Source organism: Triturus cristatus, chromosome 10 (assembly GCF_964204655.1).
Source record: "Triturus cristatus chromosome 10, aTriCri1.1, whole genome shotgun sequence".
NCBI classification, from domain to species: domain Eukaryota; kingdom Metazoa; phylum Chordata; class Amphibia; order Caudata; family Salamandridae; genus Triturus; species Triturus cristatus.
In genome coordinates, this window is record NC_140593.1 from 1122556523 (window position 1) to 1122576533 (window position 20011).

A 20011-nucleotide genomic window follows, 5' to 3' on the forward strand; every position below is an offset into this window, starting at 1 on the left:
GGTGAGGGAACATGATATACTGGGATTTCAAGAAACTTGGGAGTCCGAAAACACATTTTGGCTGAATGGTTATACAACTTATATGGAGGCCGAACGACTGTCGGTTGCAGGCCATTCGAGGGGCGGCCTGTTAACGTTGATTTCCTTAAAAGTGAGGGGCAGTCACTGTAAATTGAATACAGGGTCAGCAAATTGTTTAGCGGTTGAGATCAATCCAGCACATGCTCCGAAGATACATGTTCTCAACTTTTACAATTCTTTTGAAAAGTTATCTATAAACGAACACTTATGCAGCCTAAATCACTTTTTAGACCTATACAGGGAGAAGCAAGTTACCCAGTTTTCGATTATTTTACTTGGTGATTTTAACATTCATTTGTGTAATTTTAAAGAACTTGGTCCAGGTGGTAACCTAGAGACTCATTTTGAACATTCAACCTAAGGGGGATATTTAGAGGTCATCCTAGCAGACTTTGGGTTGGCTCTCCCAAATACGGCAGACGTCGGTGTGGATATTCTTTCTTTTAAGGGCAGGGGTATGTTCTCTACTATTGATTGTCAAAACAACTCTAATTCCCCTTGTCACGGATTATGCTGCGCAATTGTCACATTATAGTGACCATAACCCTATGCACTTCAGTTTACGAGGGTGTCTAAAGACTACAGATGTTGTGGAGATTATGGCCCCAGACCCCATAATAAAAACCAGGGATCAAGGTCATAGATTGAAATGGGCCAAAGTGGTATTCACAATTGTTATTAGGAAGGACATTCATTTGTATATATTTGCAACTTCTGGCAGTTCGGGCTGGACTGTTCCCATGAGGCACAGGGTCAGACTGATTTGCATATGGCCATGTCTGAACTGGGGTGGCAGAGTGGGCTAAAGAACGGTGATCTCTTGAATGGGTGTGAGTGTTTGATTGGTTCTGATGCTCCGTCCATCACCACCCCCTTTTGTACCGCTTTGTTCGCCATAAGTTGGCAGGGTATGCTCAGACGTGAGTCCCTTGCTCACTTTGCCACTGGATTCAAGCAAGCCTGGCTGAAGACGGCTGAAATGCCAGAAACCGGTTCTAGGAAGCTTGTTTCCGGTCCAGGGAAGGCATGGCTTGGAGTTCGGGCTGGACTGTTCCCATGAGGTACAGGGTCAGACTGATTTGCATATGGCCATGTCTGAACTGGGGTGGCAGAGTGGGCTAAAGAACGGTGATGGATCAAACCCAGATCTCTTGACTGGGTGTGAGTGTTTGATTGGTTCTGATGCTCCCTCCATCACCACCCCCTTTTGTACATAATTGGTAATACATCCTATGTAACTTTGGTGTAGATCACAAAGTGAAAGGGTTCTTCATGCCAAAGCAAAAGAGAGTAATTTTGTCATATAATATGATTTCTCTCCCTGATGAAGTCTGTTAGCGAAACACGTGTTGAATAAACTGGAGCAACTGATGGGCTAGAGCTAATCAACTGAAATTGAGAAGAATTGGATTACTAACAGTGATTGAAACATTAATTCATGGACTAAAATGTGGGCTGTGTTCTCAACGGCTCTAATATAAATTGTACCTTTTTGGGCTTGTCGAGGCAAAGGGAGTGTCTCCTCCACCCTTGAAGCACCTTGAGGCTACAGGTTTTTTTGGGTGTGGAAGGATTGAATGTGAGGTGTGAACCTGTTTAGTTTTTCTGGCCATCTAATTTTGGACAGTGTGTCATTTGTTAATGTTAGAGCACATTTTCAAACAACTATATCTGAAACATTTCTTTTTCTAGGTCAGCGACAACACCACTGGATGTTTCTTCGTGCTCTCAAAGCCAAAAGAATCTACTGTTCAGCAAATTGAAAGCTGCCAATACTGCCAGTAGTAATTCGGAGAATGCCTACTTCCAGCTGATGAAGCCTGTCATAAGTACGAATTTTGTCAATCTTACATACAATTGATTTATTGAAAATATTATAATTTATTATTTAGGAGTTTTATATAGCGCTAGCCAGACCCGAAGGTATCGGAGCACTTTACAACAAAGGTGATGGGAAACACAATACAAAAATGTAACAATAGTGTACATATTGACTTGTTGCGAGACGAAAGTCTCAGATCAGAAAGCTTCCAAATGTAGCTAAATGTACCAGACTAATCCTCACCCTTACCATCCGCCAAATCACAGTGTTGAGGAAGACTAATCAGAAGCCGGTTCTTTCTAAAAACCTAGGTATCATAATTGGAGCACCAAAGAACACTGTGTACCTTGATGCCTCCAGGCTCAAAGTCCGCTCTTAAAATATTGCACTCATCACTCCTGTTGTTAGGTTTACATTGAGATGGCCAAAAAAGCATGACTCCTGGAGCCACCTCCCCTCATACCAAAGGATCAGGGGCCATATCATGAACATCTTCATTGCCCATGTGCAGGCCGAGATGGGGTCCACATGCTGGTTTTGGTGAAACTGCACTGCTCTAAGTACATTTTTAATTTAGCAAATTTATGAGTTAGTGTATACGTTGTAAACAGTACAGCTCACAAACATGAATAGGTAACCACTGCTCTGTGTTTCCTAATATGTGCTACTGACATCACAGTTTCACCAACAGCAGGTGCTTGGACACGTTCTGATCCTACACCTTAACATATGATACGGCATGATGAAGCTGCAGCTTCCCAAGGTTAACTTTCATTCCTAATGCCTCCATGTCAGCAGCTTCAAAGTTAAGGTGCTGAAACAAAGCGTACACTTTGCAGTATTACCCGTACAAACAACTGTGACCCTATTTAATTGAAACATATTGAGCTGTGATCTGTCTTTCAACCCCAAGGAGAAAATTGCACTAGAACAGTGCATACTGTACAGAACAAAATCATATAGGGGCAGATTTATGTTTCCTGGCGCATCCCTGCAAATCAGCATGGATGCGCCAGGAAATATGCGTCACGCAAGTTTGCCCTTGCGCCACCGCAGATGCGCCTCATTTACAATGCGGTGCATTGTGGCGCAAGGACAAGCAGATGCGTGACGCATCTGCCGGCGTAAGGTTGGCGCATCGCTGGAGTTGCGTCGCAACCGCGACGCAGCTCCAGCAAGGCTCGGGGTGCCCCTATCCCTAACATGCTGCGTCAATTCTTACGCCTGCTTCAAGCAGGCGCAGGGTTTTGACGCAGCATTGCCGGAAAAGTGACTGAGTGAAATCTTGTAGATTTCACTCAGCCACTTTTCGGAGGCGTTCCTGCGCCGGAACGCCCCCCCCCGTGCAGGTACGCCCACATGTGGCGCAAGCTTTACAACGTGACGCATCTCCCTAGATGCGTCACGTTGTAAATAGCCCGCAGCATGGCGCTGGCTTTGCGCCGCCGCTGCGTCACAAAAGTGACGCAACGGTGGCGCAAATCTGGCGCACGGGGCTTATAAATCTGCCCCATAGTGTCTTGAGCAATTGTCACATCTTTCCCACAGGTAGACAGTGCAGCAAATCTTTCAAATAAACAAGATCCACCCAGATGCTTGGTAAAAACAGATGCATAAATATTTTTGTGTTGACTATCAAATGAACACAAAATCCCATAGACACGGCTCAACAATATAAAACAAAACTTATTTCACAGTATGAATTGCACAAGCATATGATATAAGGCATCCTGCAGGTCATGAAGTTTATTTACTATCTCAGCTGTTTCTTCATGCAACAGCATAGTGTGCTGTCACCGAAGAACTGATAGTTAACAGTATGCAATATATTCTTTAGCGGACCTCTCTCCATACATATATAGAGCAATATTAAGCCCAGATCAATGACTAGTAACATATATTTTAGTCCGGCTCTTTCTAGAACCGAGCCGTCGCGCGCACGCGTGCGTGCGTGCGTGTGTATAATGTTTTAAGTAGATAATCTGCAGATTTTTCTGAAGAATAGGGTACTAAGAAGGTGTGTTAAATGCCTTCCAATAGCCTTTTATCTGCTACAAACAAATATTAATGAAGTGCAGATGTGCGTTTATCTATGCACATCCTTGACAGGATGACAGGACTACTGGGACGAGGGATCTGAGTACTGGGAAATTAGACAGACAGGGAGGAGATAGAAATTGTGAAAAGTTACCTGACAGCGTAAATTCAAAGAAAGGGGTTACAGCATATGGTTAGCAGCAGGAGATAATCGAGGAATAATTGATAAAAAGAGCGAATGAGGGAAAGAAGGAAATAAAAACAAATTTCTTTATAAGCACTGGAAAAACACCATCGCCTTGATTTTGTAAGGCACAAGTGATTCTTACAATTTTTGAAAACACCGGAAAGCACTGAAAAAACACCAGTATTCACACTAAAAATAACCTGAAACCTGGAAAGCCCTACATATTTCCAAATGGCAACAGGCATAAAAATATTAAATGATTATTTGTGGAACATTTTCTCAGTTTGTATCTTTTAAAGCAAGCAAAGAAAAAACAAAATGATGTTGGCTAGACGTGTCACATATAAAGAGATAAAGATGTTAACATCAATGAGAACTAGTCATAGAACCAACCGGAATACACCTTCAAAATCCCCAAATTTTCTCTTTCATTGACAGGACATAAAAGGGGAGGTGGAAGGAGAAATAGCTATCAAAGGAGACATGGGGAAAAGGAGAAAAGAGACATGAAGGAGGGAGAGGAAAGATAGACACCAACACCTTACCAAATGTATTCCCTTCCATCTGTGAATCTTTAGCACCCGTGGCATAGCTAATATGACGTAGCATTCAGTCAGATTGTGCAGAAAAAGACGGGACTACTTCTATCAATATGCTCCAGCAACAGAAGCTAGTTGCCTACTGGCTTGACTAGGAGCTTAACCTAGTAAGAGGTGTACTTGCTAAGAAAGTCTTCCCAGATAACAAGGAAGATGGGTAGTTGGTAATTAAGATTATATATATGCAGTATTCATGTTCCAAGACTTTCCAGATAGCAAGGAAGACGGGCGGTTGGCAATTAAGATTAAATATGCATTGTTCATGTTCCAAATCTTTTCAGATAGCAAGGAAGACGGGTAGTAGGTAATTTAGAGTATATATGCAGTGTTCATGTTCCAAGTCTTTCCAGATGGTAAGGAAGACGGGCGGATGGCAATTTAGAGAATAAATTCAATGTTCCTTTTTCGCAAACAAATGTTCAAACTCTCGGTAGAAAAGAGAGTGTCAAAGATCACACCATACAATCCAGCACAATACCCCAAAGCCGATCAATCAATCAGGGGTTATTAGGCGCGCTATTCACCCCTGGGGGTCGCAAGGCGCTGAAGGGGGGGGGGGAGGGTCGCAGATCAGATTAGCCGAAGAGCCAGGTCTTGAGGGCCTTCCTGAAGGTGTTCAGGGAGGGGGTGAGTCTGATGTATGCTGGGAGCTCTTTCCAGGTTTTTGCCGCAATGTGAGAGAAGGATCTTCCCCCTGCTCTGGTTCTGCGGATGCGCAGGGTTTCGGCAGTGCAAGGTTTCTTTTGGGCATGTGGAAATTGATTCTGTCGTTGAGGTATTTGGGTCCAGTGTTGTGTAGGCATTTGTAGGCGTGGGTGAGGATTTTGAAGGTGACTCTTTTCTCCATGGGAAGCCAGTGGAGTCTTCGTAGGTGTTGGCTGGTGTGTTCTTGCCGGGGGATGCCTAGGTCGAATCTGGCGGCGGTGTTCTGTATCGTCTGGAGTTTTCAGAGTAGGGATTTGTTTATGCCGGCGTAGAGAGCGTTTCCATAGTCCAGTCTGCTGGTGATGAGAGCGTGGGTGACTGTCTTCCTTGACTTCAAGGGGATCCATTTAAAGATCTTGCGGAGGATGCAGAGGGTCGGCATCCAGGCGGAGATGGTGAGCTGGCTGGTGCATCTGGGGGAGGGCCGGCTGTGGCATCATGTGGAAGATCGACAAAGTTGTCGTAGAGGTTTGTGATCTAGAGGTCTTGGGACGGGGTGAAGTCTTTGGCTTCGCTGCGGGAGTTGGTGAATTCATGGAGGACAGTGAAGAGTTCCTTGGAGTTGGTGGAGTTGGCGAGGATTTTGGTGCGAATGAAGGTTCTCTTGGTGGTTCTGATTTGGTTGTGGTAGTCCGTCATGGCATCCTTGTAGGTAGTGTGGTTTTCGGGTGTGTTTGTGTTTCTCCAGTTCTTCTCCAGGCATCTGCAGGTGCGTCTGGCTTCTCGGAGAACGGTGGTGAACCAGGCGGCCTTTCCTGGGGCTCTGCTTGTCAGGGTTGCGTAGCAGGGCGAGCTCGTCCGCGCATTTGGAAATCCAGGTGTGGAGCTGCGATGTTGGCGTCGGATGCCAAAGTGTGGTTGTTTTGGGTGAGGGCAGAGTTGAGTTGGTCGTCGGTGACCTTGCTCCAGTTCCTTCGTGGTGGGCGTTTGGCTGGTTTGGCTGGTTTGGGTGCCCTGGGTTTGTCGACGGTGAAATGTATGCAGTAGTGGTCGTCCATGGAGGTTGCGTTGTGTGGCTGAAGTGAACGCTGTTGCCTGCTGCGAAGATGGGGTCGAGGGTGTGTTCTGCCCTGTGGGTCGGTGCAGAGACAAGTTGTTTGAGTCCGATGTTGGCGAGGTTGTCGCGGAGGGTGGTGGAGTTGGGGTCGCAGGTGTTGTCGAGGTGGAAGTTCAGGTCACCGATGAGTATGTAGTTCATTGTGGCGAGGGTGGAGGGGAAGGGGGCCGGGGGGCCTGTAGACGAGGGTCCCCTGGAATGTGGAGTCGCAGCTGGTCTGGATCTGGAAGTGCAGGTGTTCGGCAGAGAGGAAGGTTTCACTGGAGGTGGTGAGCAGGAGGGTGTTTTTGTGAGTGATGGGGCGGCCCCCTCCCTGCTGGTTAGGGCGGTCGTTCCTCTGGATCTTGTATCCGTCCGGGATGGTGGTGTTAATGTCGGGGGCAGAGTAGGCGTTGGTCCTGCTTTCCATGAAGAAGGTGATGTCGGGCGAGAGAGAGTGGAGCAGGTTCCAGATCTCCACGCCGTGTTTTTGCACGGAGCACACGTTGAGGAGGATGCATCTTAGGGTGTCGCCGGTGTTGGTTTCTACGGTGTTGGGGGTCGGGATGGTGGTGAAGGTCTGGCAGCAGCGGAGGCAGGCGAACTGTCCATGGGTTGTGTTCGGCGTGGCTTGTTGGCAGTGTCTGAGTCTTCCGGGGTTGAGTGTGTGGAGTGCGGCTGTGCTGTAGCGGAGGATGGTAGGAGATCCAGGGTCTCTGGCGCTGGTGGCGGTCGGGTTGTGGACGGGCGTAGACGGGCTTGCCTTAGGTGCGGCGCAGCGGCCGCCATTAAATGAGGCAGAGCAGGAATAAGGGACACAAAAATTAAATTACACAATTAAGGGCACTAGAAAATTAAATTAAAGGCACCAGGCAGGCAAAAAGCACGGATGTGTTCTCAAATTAGAGATTAGTGTAGGGTTACTGGAACCACACTCAACGGAATACAACGCGTTGGTAGTTTGTATTTCCACTACTGACATCAGTTCAAGCTATATTCAAGGGATAATTCACAGAACAACTTCAACCTATTGTCTGTCACCAGGTCCCCCACAGTGACTATACCAGCCCTTTTCCAATCTCCCCATTAAATTATAGTGCACCCTTCCTTGCCTTTATTATTATTCCATATAGACGCCTCCTTATGCAAGTGGCTGCTTACCTTGAGACACTTTGTGGTCTGCAGGTCAAGCAAACTAGGCAGAGCAATTATAGTCCTCCACAAGGCCCTCACCCCTCTCATACAGTACATCCCGAATCTCTCTCACTAGACAATGGTCACTTTTGCGTTGCCATACCGGTTGGACTATTAACATGTCAGAGCAGTCTGCAAGTAATCTTAGTTCGTGGGCCAGCTAATAATGCCCCAGATGGGCAGACTATGAACCCCAGAAGTCAACGCATCACGCCACTTGGAGAGTTGAATTCTAGGTTTTGTGAGATCCGACATTTTTAATCATGGCTTCTGTTTTAGAGAGGATAGTCCTCGGAATCAATAGTGGGATCATGGCAAAGACATTATTAAATCTCTCAGTAACATCGATCTTCACTGTTGATTTGTGCCCTATAGCGATAGCTCCAAACAGGATTTCTGGGTCGCTATGTTGAGCTGAACTGCAGCTGGGCACTATCTTAAATAAGAGGCCACTTTCTCTAAGCCACCATGCATCTAGAAACCCCTGTGACTCTGGCGTCCATCAGGTAGTGTGATTGTTGCATGCACGGTGTGCCCAATCCTGGGCCTCGAACTGTGGCAAACGAATTCAAGAAGTGTATCAGTTTCAGTCGATTCCCACTCCTGTGTTTCCATCCAATTTGGATGTTATTTTTATTTAGTATGATTCACAACCCCAGACAAGGGATGGCCATGAGGACAATGTCATGTCCCAAACACCAGGGTCACCTAACCTCCCAACACAGCAACAGCCCAGAGTGTTACATTTATCCGGTGCCAGCCGGTCACTCACCCTGCCCAATCCCCGATCTAGAGTGACAAGACCCCGATTCCACTTCACTAGACCACAAATGCGTTGTGCCCCAGAAAGTTGAGATAGGGGTGGAAGGGCATTCACAGGCCTCAGAGCTCACCAGTCAAGCAACGTCACATGCAGTGAACTACTTCAGTCGGCTACAACTCGTATCCAAGGTTACGTAGTTTTACCAGGCCAAATATTCTCCAGCTTTCAAACAGGGTGAAGAGGTGGGGAATAGGGATTGAGAAATGACTCCATGCATGCACACGATTGCTTCACAAGGCTGCCCTGCTCTGGTACCTACAATGGTGCCCACATCGGCAGTAGACAGATTTTGCAAGAACAGGGAGAGCGGTAGCGCCAGCAGATGGCAGACATCCTCAGGGGCGTCCAAACCTTTCCTCGCTGTGTAGGTTTTGAGTCTGCCAGTTTTCACCCCCTATTTCTCTCCCAACAGCTTTATATTTGTCTCATTACTTAGTCACATGCGAATATGGATGTAAGGAAACCTAGGCTGTTTTCTGTTTCTGGCGCAAATGGATCAAAAGTTACTAAAAATATTGCAACATGTGGTCTCGGTAGTGAAAGGCCCTTCACACAGATTTACTGGTCTACTTTCAGTTGCTAATTTCTGTATTTGGTTGGTAAACTAGTACTAATAAAGTGAAATTATTACCCAGACAATGTGTAAAAATCACAAAATAATCAAGTCATACTATTTAAAAAATATGCTGCATTTTGCCACATGATTTATCTTTTTTTGCTGCCTAATATATTCACCCATGCCGCATACTTTGGTGCTCTCCTGCCGGATAATTCCAGTAGGTCTAGTTAAATTGCCCTTTTAAACGTTTGCACTTGACTGTCCTGGATGAATAGATGATTTTACTTAACTCATAGCTGATTCTTCCCAAAACAATCTTTCAGCTTCTGTAAATATCTTCTAATACTTCCCACTGTCCCCGAGATATCTACTCTACCATGCAAACGTTTACAAGTGAACATCAACCAAGTGGACGCATGAAAAACGTGCAGCAAATGTACTCACATTAAACAAGAAAATGATCTCGGTCAAACCACCTGAAAATTAAGCATACCTCACCCTCCATCTCTTTTGCAATGCCATTTGATATTGCATTAAAGAGCTCATTAATTAGGACTGAATGCCACTTATCGTACTCTTTCTCATTCATGGAGTAACTTTAAAAGCTTCAGTTTCAAGACACTCCTGTCCAATTCTAAGGTACTCTTGTCTATTAATGAGTCTTATCTGCGGGCTTTGCTCGAATCAATTCCTCAACTAAGACCTTTTTGAATGATTATGTGTTCAGACCAGTGCTTAATTTGCAAAAAAATATAAGTGCCAGGGCACTCAAAAGAAGCCCACTGCAACTTGCACTACCCATTGCCCTGCCAGCGCTGCCAATGACATTACCAACACAACTACTAACCATCACACTCCTCCAAATTCTGACTATTCGAGGCTTCCGAAGCTATAAGAATGGCATTTTTAATGTATATTGAATTCATAGGCAACTGTTACAGTGTTCATCTGTCAATTAGACAAACAACGCCACCATGTGGCCGACTGTCATAAGTTACAGTGTTGACAATTATGTGCTGGTGCCCAGCACCGGAAACCACCCACTCAAGTTAAGCACTGGTTCGGACAATTTCTATTGGATCTTTCTGGCATGACAGATCTGCTGAAAACAAACTGCTATGGATTTCACTACAGTGATAAAATTCGTGATAAAGGTCACCTCCAGTCTGAGTCCAGGTAATTCTTAATGGCTAGCTGATGTGATTTGAATTGCTGTAATTACAATAAATGACAGAGTAATAAATATACCAAAATGAGGGAACGTTTAAACTGAATGACTGGAGTTAGGAGGAAGAGAACACATAAAATGCGTGAAGGGAGAACAAAAGAGCGGCTTGGAGGGAAGGCATGTATGTATAATAACAGATGAATAGATTCCGATAACCGGGTGCAGGCAGTCATTCTTATGCTGGTTTTATCATCGGAATGCAACAATATCCCGAATATTAATAATAGAGACATAAACTGATTCGCAGTAAAACCGCCTGTATGTCAAGTCAGGCTTATTAGCCAGAAACAAAGAAATTTAACACAAAAGTCTTTCTCACTTTGTCCCCTCGTACAGGTGGAGCCAGGACTACAGATCTCATGGGCTTTTCTAAAGGCCTGCCTGCGATGGACGTATCTACGTTTGCTACCCTGAATCCAGAGGCAGTGAAGGTAAGTTGAGATGGGCAACAGCGATGTTTTATTCATTCTCACACATCTCTAGCAAGTCAAATGCAAAAGTGGAATCTCATCCATGGCCTGACATGTTCACAAATCGACGTCCAGGCTGTCTACTTATCATTTGCAGTCTCCTCTCTCTTTCTCTCATGCAATGCAACCATTAACCATCTTCCGCTCCCCAGTCTAATGTTCAGAAAATGCCTCCCACACAGTCATATTTTACCTCTCCAAATTAAAAAAAAACTCACCTACCTTGGCTTCTTACTTGCCCTCCCTAAGGCTTCCTAAGGTTTTCCCTGTGTGCTCGAAAACAGAAACATAAACAGGAAGTAGAAATAACAGCTTCCTCGTCAGTGGTGGGGTCTTTGGAAGGACAAGCAGGACACCATGTTTAATGAGCCGTCATTTTTTGGGGAGGCTGGGAAGTCTGAACAGTGTCTGTGTGAGAGTTATTTTCACAAAAAGTAGAATAGGTCTTGGAGTAAAGAAAAGTTACTTATCTATAATCCTAAAGCTCCCTCATGAGTATTCTTTCTGAATCCATAAGTAATTGTAATATCTCTGCAAACATACATGATCCCCATAAACTGAAAATCATGCCTATAAGAGGTAGCAGCTTTGACTACATTTTTTTTACTTTAAAAAAGCTTCAAACAGCCAAATTAAAGCACTGAAACACTACTACACTAACTCTTTAAAAAAAAACTAAGGCTAGGGAAAATGTATCCTCTAATAGGCTGAGCACAAAAATACCAAATTAAAGCACTGCACCTTTACGAATTCTAGAGCCAGAAAGCCTTCCGATCATAGAGTGCAGCGGTCTGTGAGGCAGGTTCTTTATAAGGGGACAAGAGAACATCTAATGTAACCATAGTCATTACAGCAAGGGCCTTCGTAAGGTGGGAGGGTAGTTTGCAGATTCAGAGAGAATACCCATGATGTAGAATTAGGATTACAGATAAGTAACTATTCATTATCTGTTGTGTGATTCTCTTTGATATTCATAAACAATTTGAATAGAACTGCAAACCAAAAGAAGATTCATCTTGGAGTGGAGTTCGAAGGACAGTTGTACAGAGGCGAAAACCATTACTGAGCAAATAAACTGCACAAAGACCAGCCATAGAGTAGAGTCGAAACAGTAATGTTTGGCAAAAGTGGCAACTGACCTCAAGGCCACAACCTTACAAATGGCACATTCCGTGTAAGAGCATTGGCTGCCGCTTACCTGCGTGTAGAATGAGCCGTAGGCATAGTCAGTAGGTGCTTATTTGCATTTTGATAACAAAACATTATGCAGGAAATGATCTAACTAGCTATGGTTTTGCTTAGAAGAAAACAAACCTGTGTGGGATGATCCATAGTTTATGAAGAATTGTTTAGACTGACACATGGATTTAAATTTGCCTAGGAATATTTCAGAGCTCTCTTTACATCCAGTGTATGGAGCGCCCTTTCTGCCCGAGTAGAATAGTCTGGAAATAACATGGGAAGAGAGATGGTACGATTAATATGAAAATCAGAAATTACTTTAGGTAAAAAGGAAGGGTGAGTCCTGAGGAAACTTGCTTTAGTGGATGTCTAGAAATGGCTTTTCTGAACTATGTTGATGTTCAATCACTAAAGCTATCTATGGCAACAAGGAAGGCAACTTTCCATGAAATATGTTTGAGATCATGATGTGTGTATTGGTTCAAAAGAAGAATCTATCAAATTGGAAAGAACGATCTTGGGTTCCCAAGGGTCCTCAACCCTTCTAGAAAATCTTATATCACCGGCATAGTGAAAAATAAAGACTGGGTAGAACTTTTGATATCAGAAATATTGCAGACAAATTTACCTTTATGGAAGAAGACTGAAGGCCAGGTTTAGCCAAAGAAAGTAGATAAGGCAGCACCATCTTTTCTTGGCAAGTACTCTGGTGCTCTTGTTTCTGGAGAGACCAAATGAAGAAACTCTTTCACATGGAGGTATATGAGCAGCAGGTTGATGGTATTTTTGCTTTTTAAAAGACCTTCATACAGTCATCAGGAAGATTCAAGTGTCAGATTTATAAGTACTCAGAAGCCAGGCTATCAAGTTGAGCTATTCAGGGCGGAGGTGGTGACATCCTGGAAAGTCAGTTCATTTGTCTGTAAGCTTCCTGTGAGGTTAAAGTTATAGGAATAGCAGGTCTGAATAGCAACCCTGCCTAGGCCAGTATAGTGCTACAAGTATTATTTTCATCTCGCCCTGCATCATCTTGATGATGACTTTGGGAAGAAATGGCATCAGTGGAAAAGGATAGACAAGCATTTTTAACCAGTCTATCAAGATGACATTGCCACAGGATCTGGGCTCTGGGTATATGCCATTTTGTGTTTTATCTCGTGGGAAGCATCTACTTCTGGAGTGTATTAGTCATAGGGGATGATTTTGAAGCACAATGTCCTCTAATACCCACTTGTGCTGTTGCAGCAGATGACTTCTGGCTCAAAGATGTATTGCTGTCAAAAATATGTTACTCTGTAAGGCCCAGTCCAGACCTGTTGTGCTTCCCTTGACACTACTCTGGATTTGAACACCACTTCTTATGGACAAAATGCAGTGCGGCAGTGTTGTCCATTAGGATGGGCACTTTTTTGCTGATACAGATAGAAGAAACAACTTCAGAGCTTGATGAAAAGCTCTCATCCCCAGCATACTGATGTGGTAGTTTCCCCACAGAAGACCATTTGCCACAAGTTGAAAGGTCCCTAATTTGAGCTCTCCAGCTCTCTAGAAATGCATCCATGGTAATTGAGATGAAGGTGTGGGGTTTCTGAAATGGACCTCCTTCCACCATATTTTTCTGTTACACTACCACTTTAGTGACTGGAGGGTTGAAATGTCCAGAGAGATTGCCTGATCCCAGTCTCCCATCTTCTGACACTACTGGTCTTCTAGGCATTCTTGCAGTGGATGCATATAGATGCATATGCAGTCTTCCATTGGGAACAGAAAAAATGAAATTGATTTTGAAACCATATTTTACAATACTCAGCCATTGATTGCTATTTTCAGCCATGAGGAAAAATTGCTGGAAATATTTCCTCTTACCGAGATGCTAATCGTTGTTGGCAGAGTGAGGCAGTCATCGCATTACTGGAGAAGTTTTAGCCACAACCTTCGAGGTTGATGATAACCCTACTCATTTGAAATTTCTTCTGAAAAATGGCTTTCGCAGCTGTTATTCTTACTGCTGAAGTTATTGCTGTCTTTTCCAAAGGAGAATAAGGGAAAGCGACTGGTCTTTCCAATAACCCTTTCACAGGACCTTCCAGAACTCCTTCTTCTTCTTCTCTTAGTACATTGATCTACAGGTATCTGACTTTGTTCTCGTCCTTTGAAGCTCATCATTCATCTGTGACCCTAAGAGGGACGATCTGGAGGAAGACAAATCTAAAATCGGCTGGGCTTGAGGAGACAGAGTAGTGAGCCTAAGCCAGGAGTAATCAATACTCCATGGCAAATGTCTGTTGCTGCTAGATCCACAAAGTCTTGGCTGCAATGTTGATTTGAACAGAAGTAATCACCCCTTCCTCAAGGGATTTTCTGAATTCTTCTTTGTCGTCTGCAGGACGTTGGTTTAAAAAACGTCTCGTTGAATTCCATAGCTCCATGTTGTAGCAACGATGAGGTGGAACTGGCATCTCTTGGTGCTGCAGAGTAGATAAAGCACACTTTTTCCCAAAGGAGTCCATTCTGTTGCTTTCCTTCTTTGGAGCAGCAGAGGAGGTGTCACAAAAGGCATCGTAGAGCTCTTTCTCTGTAGGCACCACCGAGGAATAAGGAGCTGGAGTTTCTCTCAGGAAAAAGATTTAAATTAGGAGCTCTGCATTCCTATTTATTGCTGGTGGTCAAAAGGTTTAATCAAAAATGGCGTAAGGAATAATATGCATTGCTAGTTCGATAAGACCCACTACCATGGGCCTCGCTTGAAGTTTCAGAAGTGAGGGCCCGAAAATAATCGATGTTTCGTAGACATAAGTAGTTGCTTCTATGTTAAGCTTCTGGGCTGCTCTGTTTACCACCTTCAAAAGGCAACTACATCATTAACGGGGAGATTCTAGTTTGTGGAGATCCTGAAGACTTGACAGACAGACCACTGAGATCAGCACTTGAAGAAGATGAAGGCCATCTCGGATGGCTGATGGTTAGGTGCCTGTAAGATCTATCTGAAATTCTGTCCCTTGAGCATCCGGAGAGATGCTCATCTTTCCTATTTTTCTAGGAGAGGTCATCCTGACATAAAATGAGGTGGCCAAGGGTTTTCTCCTTATGGCACTGATGCAGGGCAGAAGAGAGTGACTAGGTACATTATCCCATTCATGGGATTGCTGTAGCGGTACAGGAGTGCTGGCTGTACTAGAGACATCCTCCACTGAATAAGTAGGAAGAATATCCTCAGCAGAAGCTGTTGCTGCAGGTACAGTGGAATATTTATGATATGCCTCCAGCTTCTGATCTTCTCACAGGAAGTCAGCGCCTGACCTTCAGCACCAAACGAGTAAGAGGAAGGTTTCTTGTCGGCCTGCTGGACCCAGATGCAGTGACAGATCTCACTGAGGAGGAACCACCAGACACTGACAGAAACTCCTAAAATTCTCAATGTTGAAAGTCTCGACGATTCCTTCTTGGCATCGAGAGCGCCTTGACATTGTATGACTTGACATCAACTGAGGGTGAAAGCACCAGCAAGATGGGAAGGGACTACGAATCCCGAGCGGGAATCGGACCTGCTCATTCCAGGGGCAGAGGCAGGGAAGAGCGGTCAATTTCTTCTTGTTTCACACAGAGGAGAACTCCCTACCTATTCCTAATGAGACTCTAAGACATCTCTAAGTAGATTTTCCACTTCATGATGGAGTGAAAATCTAGCAGACAGACAACACAGACATTGTGTTTGTCTTTCAGGACTTCTTACCTCTACACAAAGGACATCTGTCAAAGAGAGTTGATTTGACGCTAGGAAGAAAGGTCGGAAAAGTAACAACTCTTGAAAAAGCATGGAAAAAGGCAATTTTTCACACAAAATGCCTAAAAATACAGGTAACATCAAATTACTTCGAGTGAAGCTTAAAACCTCATAAAATTGTAGTTTTCAGACAAAAAAGAGTCTTAGAAAGGTGACAGTTTGGGGATCATTCTCTAGACACCCAGGCAAACACTGCTTCACAGACCCTGCTCTGAGTGATAGAAAGGCTTCTTGGCTCTGGAATTCTTGAAGGTGCTGTGTCTTAATTTAGCACTTTTGTGCTAAGCCAAATAGGGGCATAATTTTCCCAAGGTTCGGGTTTTTAAAAAGGGGGTAGTTTAGTAGTGTTTTCAGCCAAATGTACAGCGCTTTAATTTGGTTTAATGGAACTACTTTTTAAAAAACAGAGGTTGTAGAAAATGTTGCCTCTTCTAGGCATGTTTTTCTCTAAAAGGGTTTCTGAAGAATATTCCAGAGATCCTGCACATGCGTGGAGATATTGTAATTGTTTATGGCTATCAGCGAGAATCCCATGACGGAGAAAGAATATTACTAGTAAGTAATGTTACTATGCCTGACTTGCTATTTTGTACCCTGGGAATTGCCCTTGCACTCAAGTTTAACAGGACCATGTGTGAGTGGCATTTCCAGTCCAGGTTTTTAGATTTATCTAGACACATCACAGCATAATCTGCTGAACAAAGCCACTAAATTGACAGCGCCACTGCTTTCCTGTATTCACCTCCTTGTCCACTCACTTAAGAGTGCACATAGTGCTCATACCCAAACCTAATATCCACTCCAGGTAAGCCTCACATGTGATAGTGCCTTAATCTAAATGTTAAACAGCTATTAAATGGTGCACTAAAATTAGACCAAGGGTTCATTAAAATGTCACTTCTGATGATGGCACTGTCTCCGCAAGTTCCGGACACAAACGGCTGATCACAGGGAAATCACATTTGCGAATTCTGGTTTCATACTAGTAGTCAATGAAGAGAACTGAAGGACGTTTCGGGAGAATGGCTTGCCTCGGTTACTGCTGTGCAGTGAGTGCTGTTGACACAGAGACGGAAGAAGCAAGGGACACGTGGTTGAGTACCTGGGATACAAACGGTGCTAGTGAGGCTCTCTGCAAAAGTCTTTGTTACCAATAAAAGATCACACTGACAAAGAGAAAAATGTGATGAACATTGCTTGATGTAATAAGTATGCAACATACTTCATCTAACATCCATGATCTTTATCTTCCTTCATGCAACTCTCATCTTTGTTTGCTCATAGAATACTTGAAGGAGCGCATCTTCAGGTTGTACGCTGCAAATAGCACTGGACCCTGAATGTGGGTCAGCATGGGACAACTTGGCAATGACTTTTCGCGATTGCAGTACAAGTGACCATCGAGGATAGCCTCAAGATTTGCGGTGAATAAGCTACTCGGTGCAGACCGCCCCCCAGTCATGATCCACACTGTGAGGAGGCAGTTAGGTGAAATGTATTCTGAATCCACCAGGAAGCAGAGTATGAGTGTTTGGTGGAGCCTGGTTTGGCAGAGGGGCAGAGCCATCATGGTCCACTATACTGGAAGAAGGCTGGTTGTCGGAGGACTGAACTGTAGAGACCCTGCAACTGACACAAGAACTGCAGTGATCTTGGAATGTGATTGGATCTAATAATTCATATAGAGTTTGTACTGGATAACACTGAAGTCACATACAAAGGGCACATTATTACATCATTAATATTGAATCAATGATTATCGTCAAAGATTTCATCCTCTTATCTAACGGATACATGGCTGTAACAAGAGTAAGGCTTAGATGGAAGTGTCCTGGCTTAGCCGGTGGTGTGCTCTTTTGCCTTCACACTGCTATGGGTATTGGGGAAATGGCAAGCCCAACCTAATTTTTGTTTATTATGTGGCTCTTAACATGTACCAGGAAGTAAACATGACTCAAGTGGAGGGCACCACACACAAATACCTGATTCCAATTTACCACGTTCAGCGATGAAAAGCAGGCCAAAATCAGGGTCAAATGCCCCATCAGGGCGGGTTAGACAAGTTTTCGAAGTCACACCCAATTGTAAGCTTCCAGCAAATCCAGCAAAGATGAGATTGGCAAGCCCCCAGAGCCTGACACTGTGGGAGGGGTAACCTCAAAATAGTTACACCCCAAAAATGTACCTCAACAGAACACCCACAGGTTGATTAATCGGAGACGGGGTTAAAACTCAATATCTGATAGAGACTTCTGGCTGCAGATTCTTTACCTTAGAATTTCCCCAGCATCGGACTGGATCCGGAAACTTTGCACAACCAGTACCCCTAAAGGAAATGGCCCAAATAGGCTCACACGGGTCACTCACGACCTCCTCTCAGCCTTCCATACCAAATGAAGAGTCAGTCAGACAGTAGAAAATACAAACCAATATCTATTTGTTCAGATACACTCAGAGTGAGGCCCGGTTTGCCCAGTCGGTTAGGAGTGCTGCAGAGGGACTGCAATCAACATGCATTACCATACATTAGGTACACTTCAAAACCAAAAAGAGCATGTCCAACATGGAATTTTCCAAGCAGATGCAGCTAGACAGTAAATTACAAAGGGGTAAGTTTCGATTCTAAGGCTGGGCACACATTATCTACTATTCAAGGTCATTCTGCCTGTGCCCACTGCTAGACTTGTGGGAGAAGGCCTATATATAAAAGGAAAGGTATGCACTAATAAGAACAGTGCATTCATTAGTGTAGCAGAACTCAAAGAGAAGAAACATAACTTACAAGAAGCTGTTTCTTGAAAATAGCAAAGGATTAGTTTTGATCATGATTTAAAATGGTGCCCATGCACAAAATGGCGCAGCGAATGCTAACATGTAAAACAACGCGAAAGCATATTTCAGTCGACACCGTTGAGTGCGACTCCTCAGAGGTCCCTGTCCTGACTAAGGAAGAGAAGGTCGCGAGCCAGCTCCAGGAGCGCCAAGTCCGCTCTGTCGCACTCGAGGTCCTCGGGACCCTCACAGAAGAGGCACAAGCAAAAGAAGTCTAAGCGGACTACGACTTTACCTCATCCGTTGAGGATTGACGAGAGGAGTGAGGAACATTGGCATTGCAGGCACGGTTCTGCTTAGCCGTAGCCAGGTCTGACTCCGCGCCTCCCCCCCCATTTGACTGAGCCAGAGTGACCCCTGGTCAAGTAAGAGAATTTTACAAGGGCATGCACTGAGTATTTGAGCAGACCGACCCCTCTGGTGCACCATCGGGCCTCATGGGTTCAGGGAAGGCCCTATCCGGTCCAACGCTAACGGCTCAGCCTCTGCTCCAGTGGGGTCTCATGGATCCGATTCCAATTCATCACCGGTCGTGCCAACACGACCTTCACCAGTGCCGATCCCAGAGTCGATGCTCCCGGCTCCAGCGGCACGAGCCCCAGTCTGATTCCCAATGACTCGGAGTTGCCGATGGTGGTCCCCCGAGGTTCTAGGTATTTTACTGTCTATTTTGAAGAGGTTTCAGGAGTGGGAGAGGAGTTGGAGGGGTCACTGGACCTTTTAGTACATCAGCTAGACCCTCATTGTGAAGAATTGGACTGGTATGAGGAGATTGCAGAGGGCAAAGGACTGAACACCTCTCCAGATGCCGGTATGCTCCCTCCACTAACTGTGGCTACGGAGGAGGGAGTTTCTTATGCTAAGGTGGTAAAAAGGGCAGCAGAGGTCCTTGGAATGGAGCTACCCTCGATGCAGGTCAAGACTAATCTCTTGACCGAAGTGCTTCAGCCCAGGGCTTCCTCATCTGAACTCCTGACAGATGTCCTTCTAGGCACGTGGTCCAAGCCTAGCACAGGGGCTCCTGTGAAAAGGACAATAGCACACCACCATCAATCACCCTGCACGGGGTGATCCAGGTTCCCTCAGCCAACATCCAATCCTTGAGAGCTTGGTGGTCCAAGCCTCAAGTCCGCCAGAACATTCTCTTCCATCCCCCTGGGCAGGGAATCCAAGAGGCTGGATGCACTTGGGAAGTAGATGTTTCCTTCTGCCCACCAGGCATTGTGGTCAGTAAATGACACATACCTCATGGGCCGTTTTTCGCACACACTTTTGGAAACTGTTGCAAAAGTGCTGCCACAAGTCCCAGAGGAGGCCTGGGCTGTGCTCCCCCAGGCACTGAAAGATGGAAGAGATGCAAAAAGGTTACCCATTAGGTATGGTTTGGATACAACTGACTCGGTGGGTAGAGCGGTTTCGTTGATGGTGGCCTTGCTGCACCACGCCTGGCTAAGGCTTTTCGGGGGATGTCC

General features: G+C 44.8%; 1 protein-coding gene across 1 annotated transcript in view; it reads left to right on the plus strand.

The window, feature by feature from the left end:
* Nucleotides 1-20011, plus strand: part of LOC146796679 (uncharacterized) — a 482771-nt gene that overhangs the window by 447058 nt on the left and 15702 nt on the right. Inside the window, exons 114-115 of the mRNA XM_085631367.1 lie at nt 1774-1910; nt 10608-10702. Of these exons, the coding sequence (XP_085487493.1) occupies nt 1774-1910; nt 10608-10702 (232 nt within the window). The remainder of the gene's footprint in view (nt 1-1773; nt 1911-10607; nt 10703-20011) is intronic.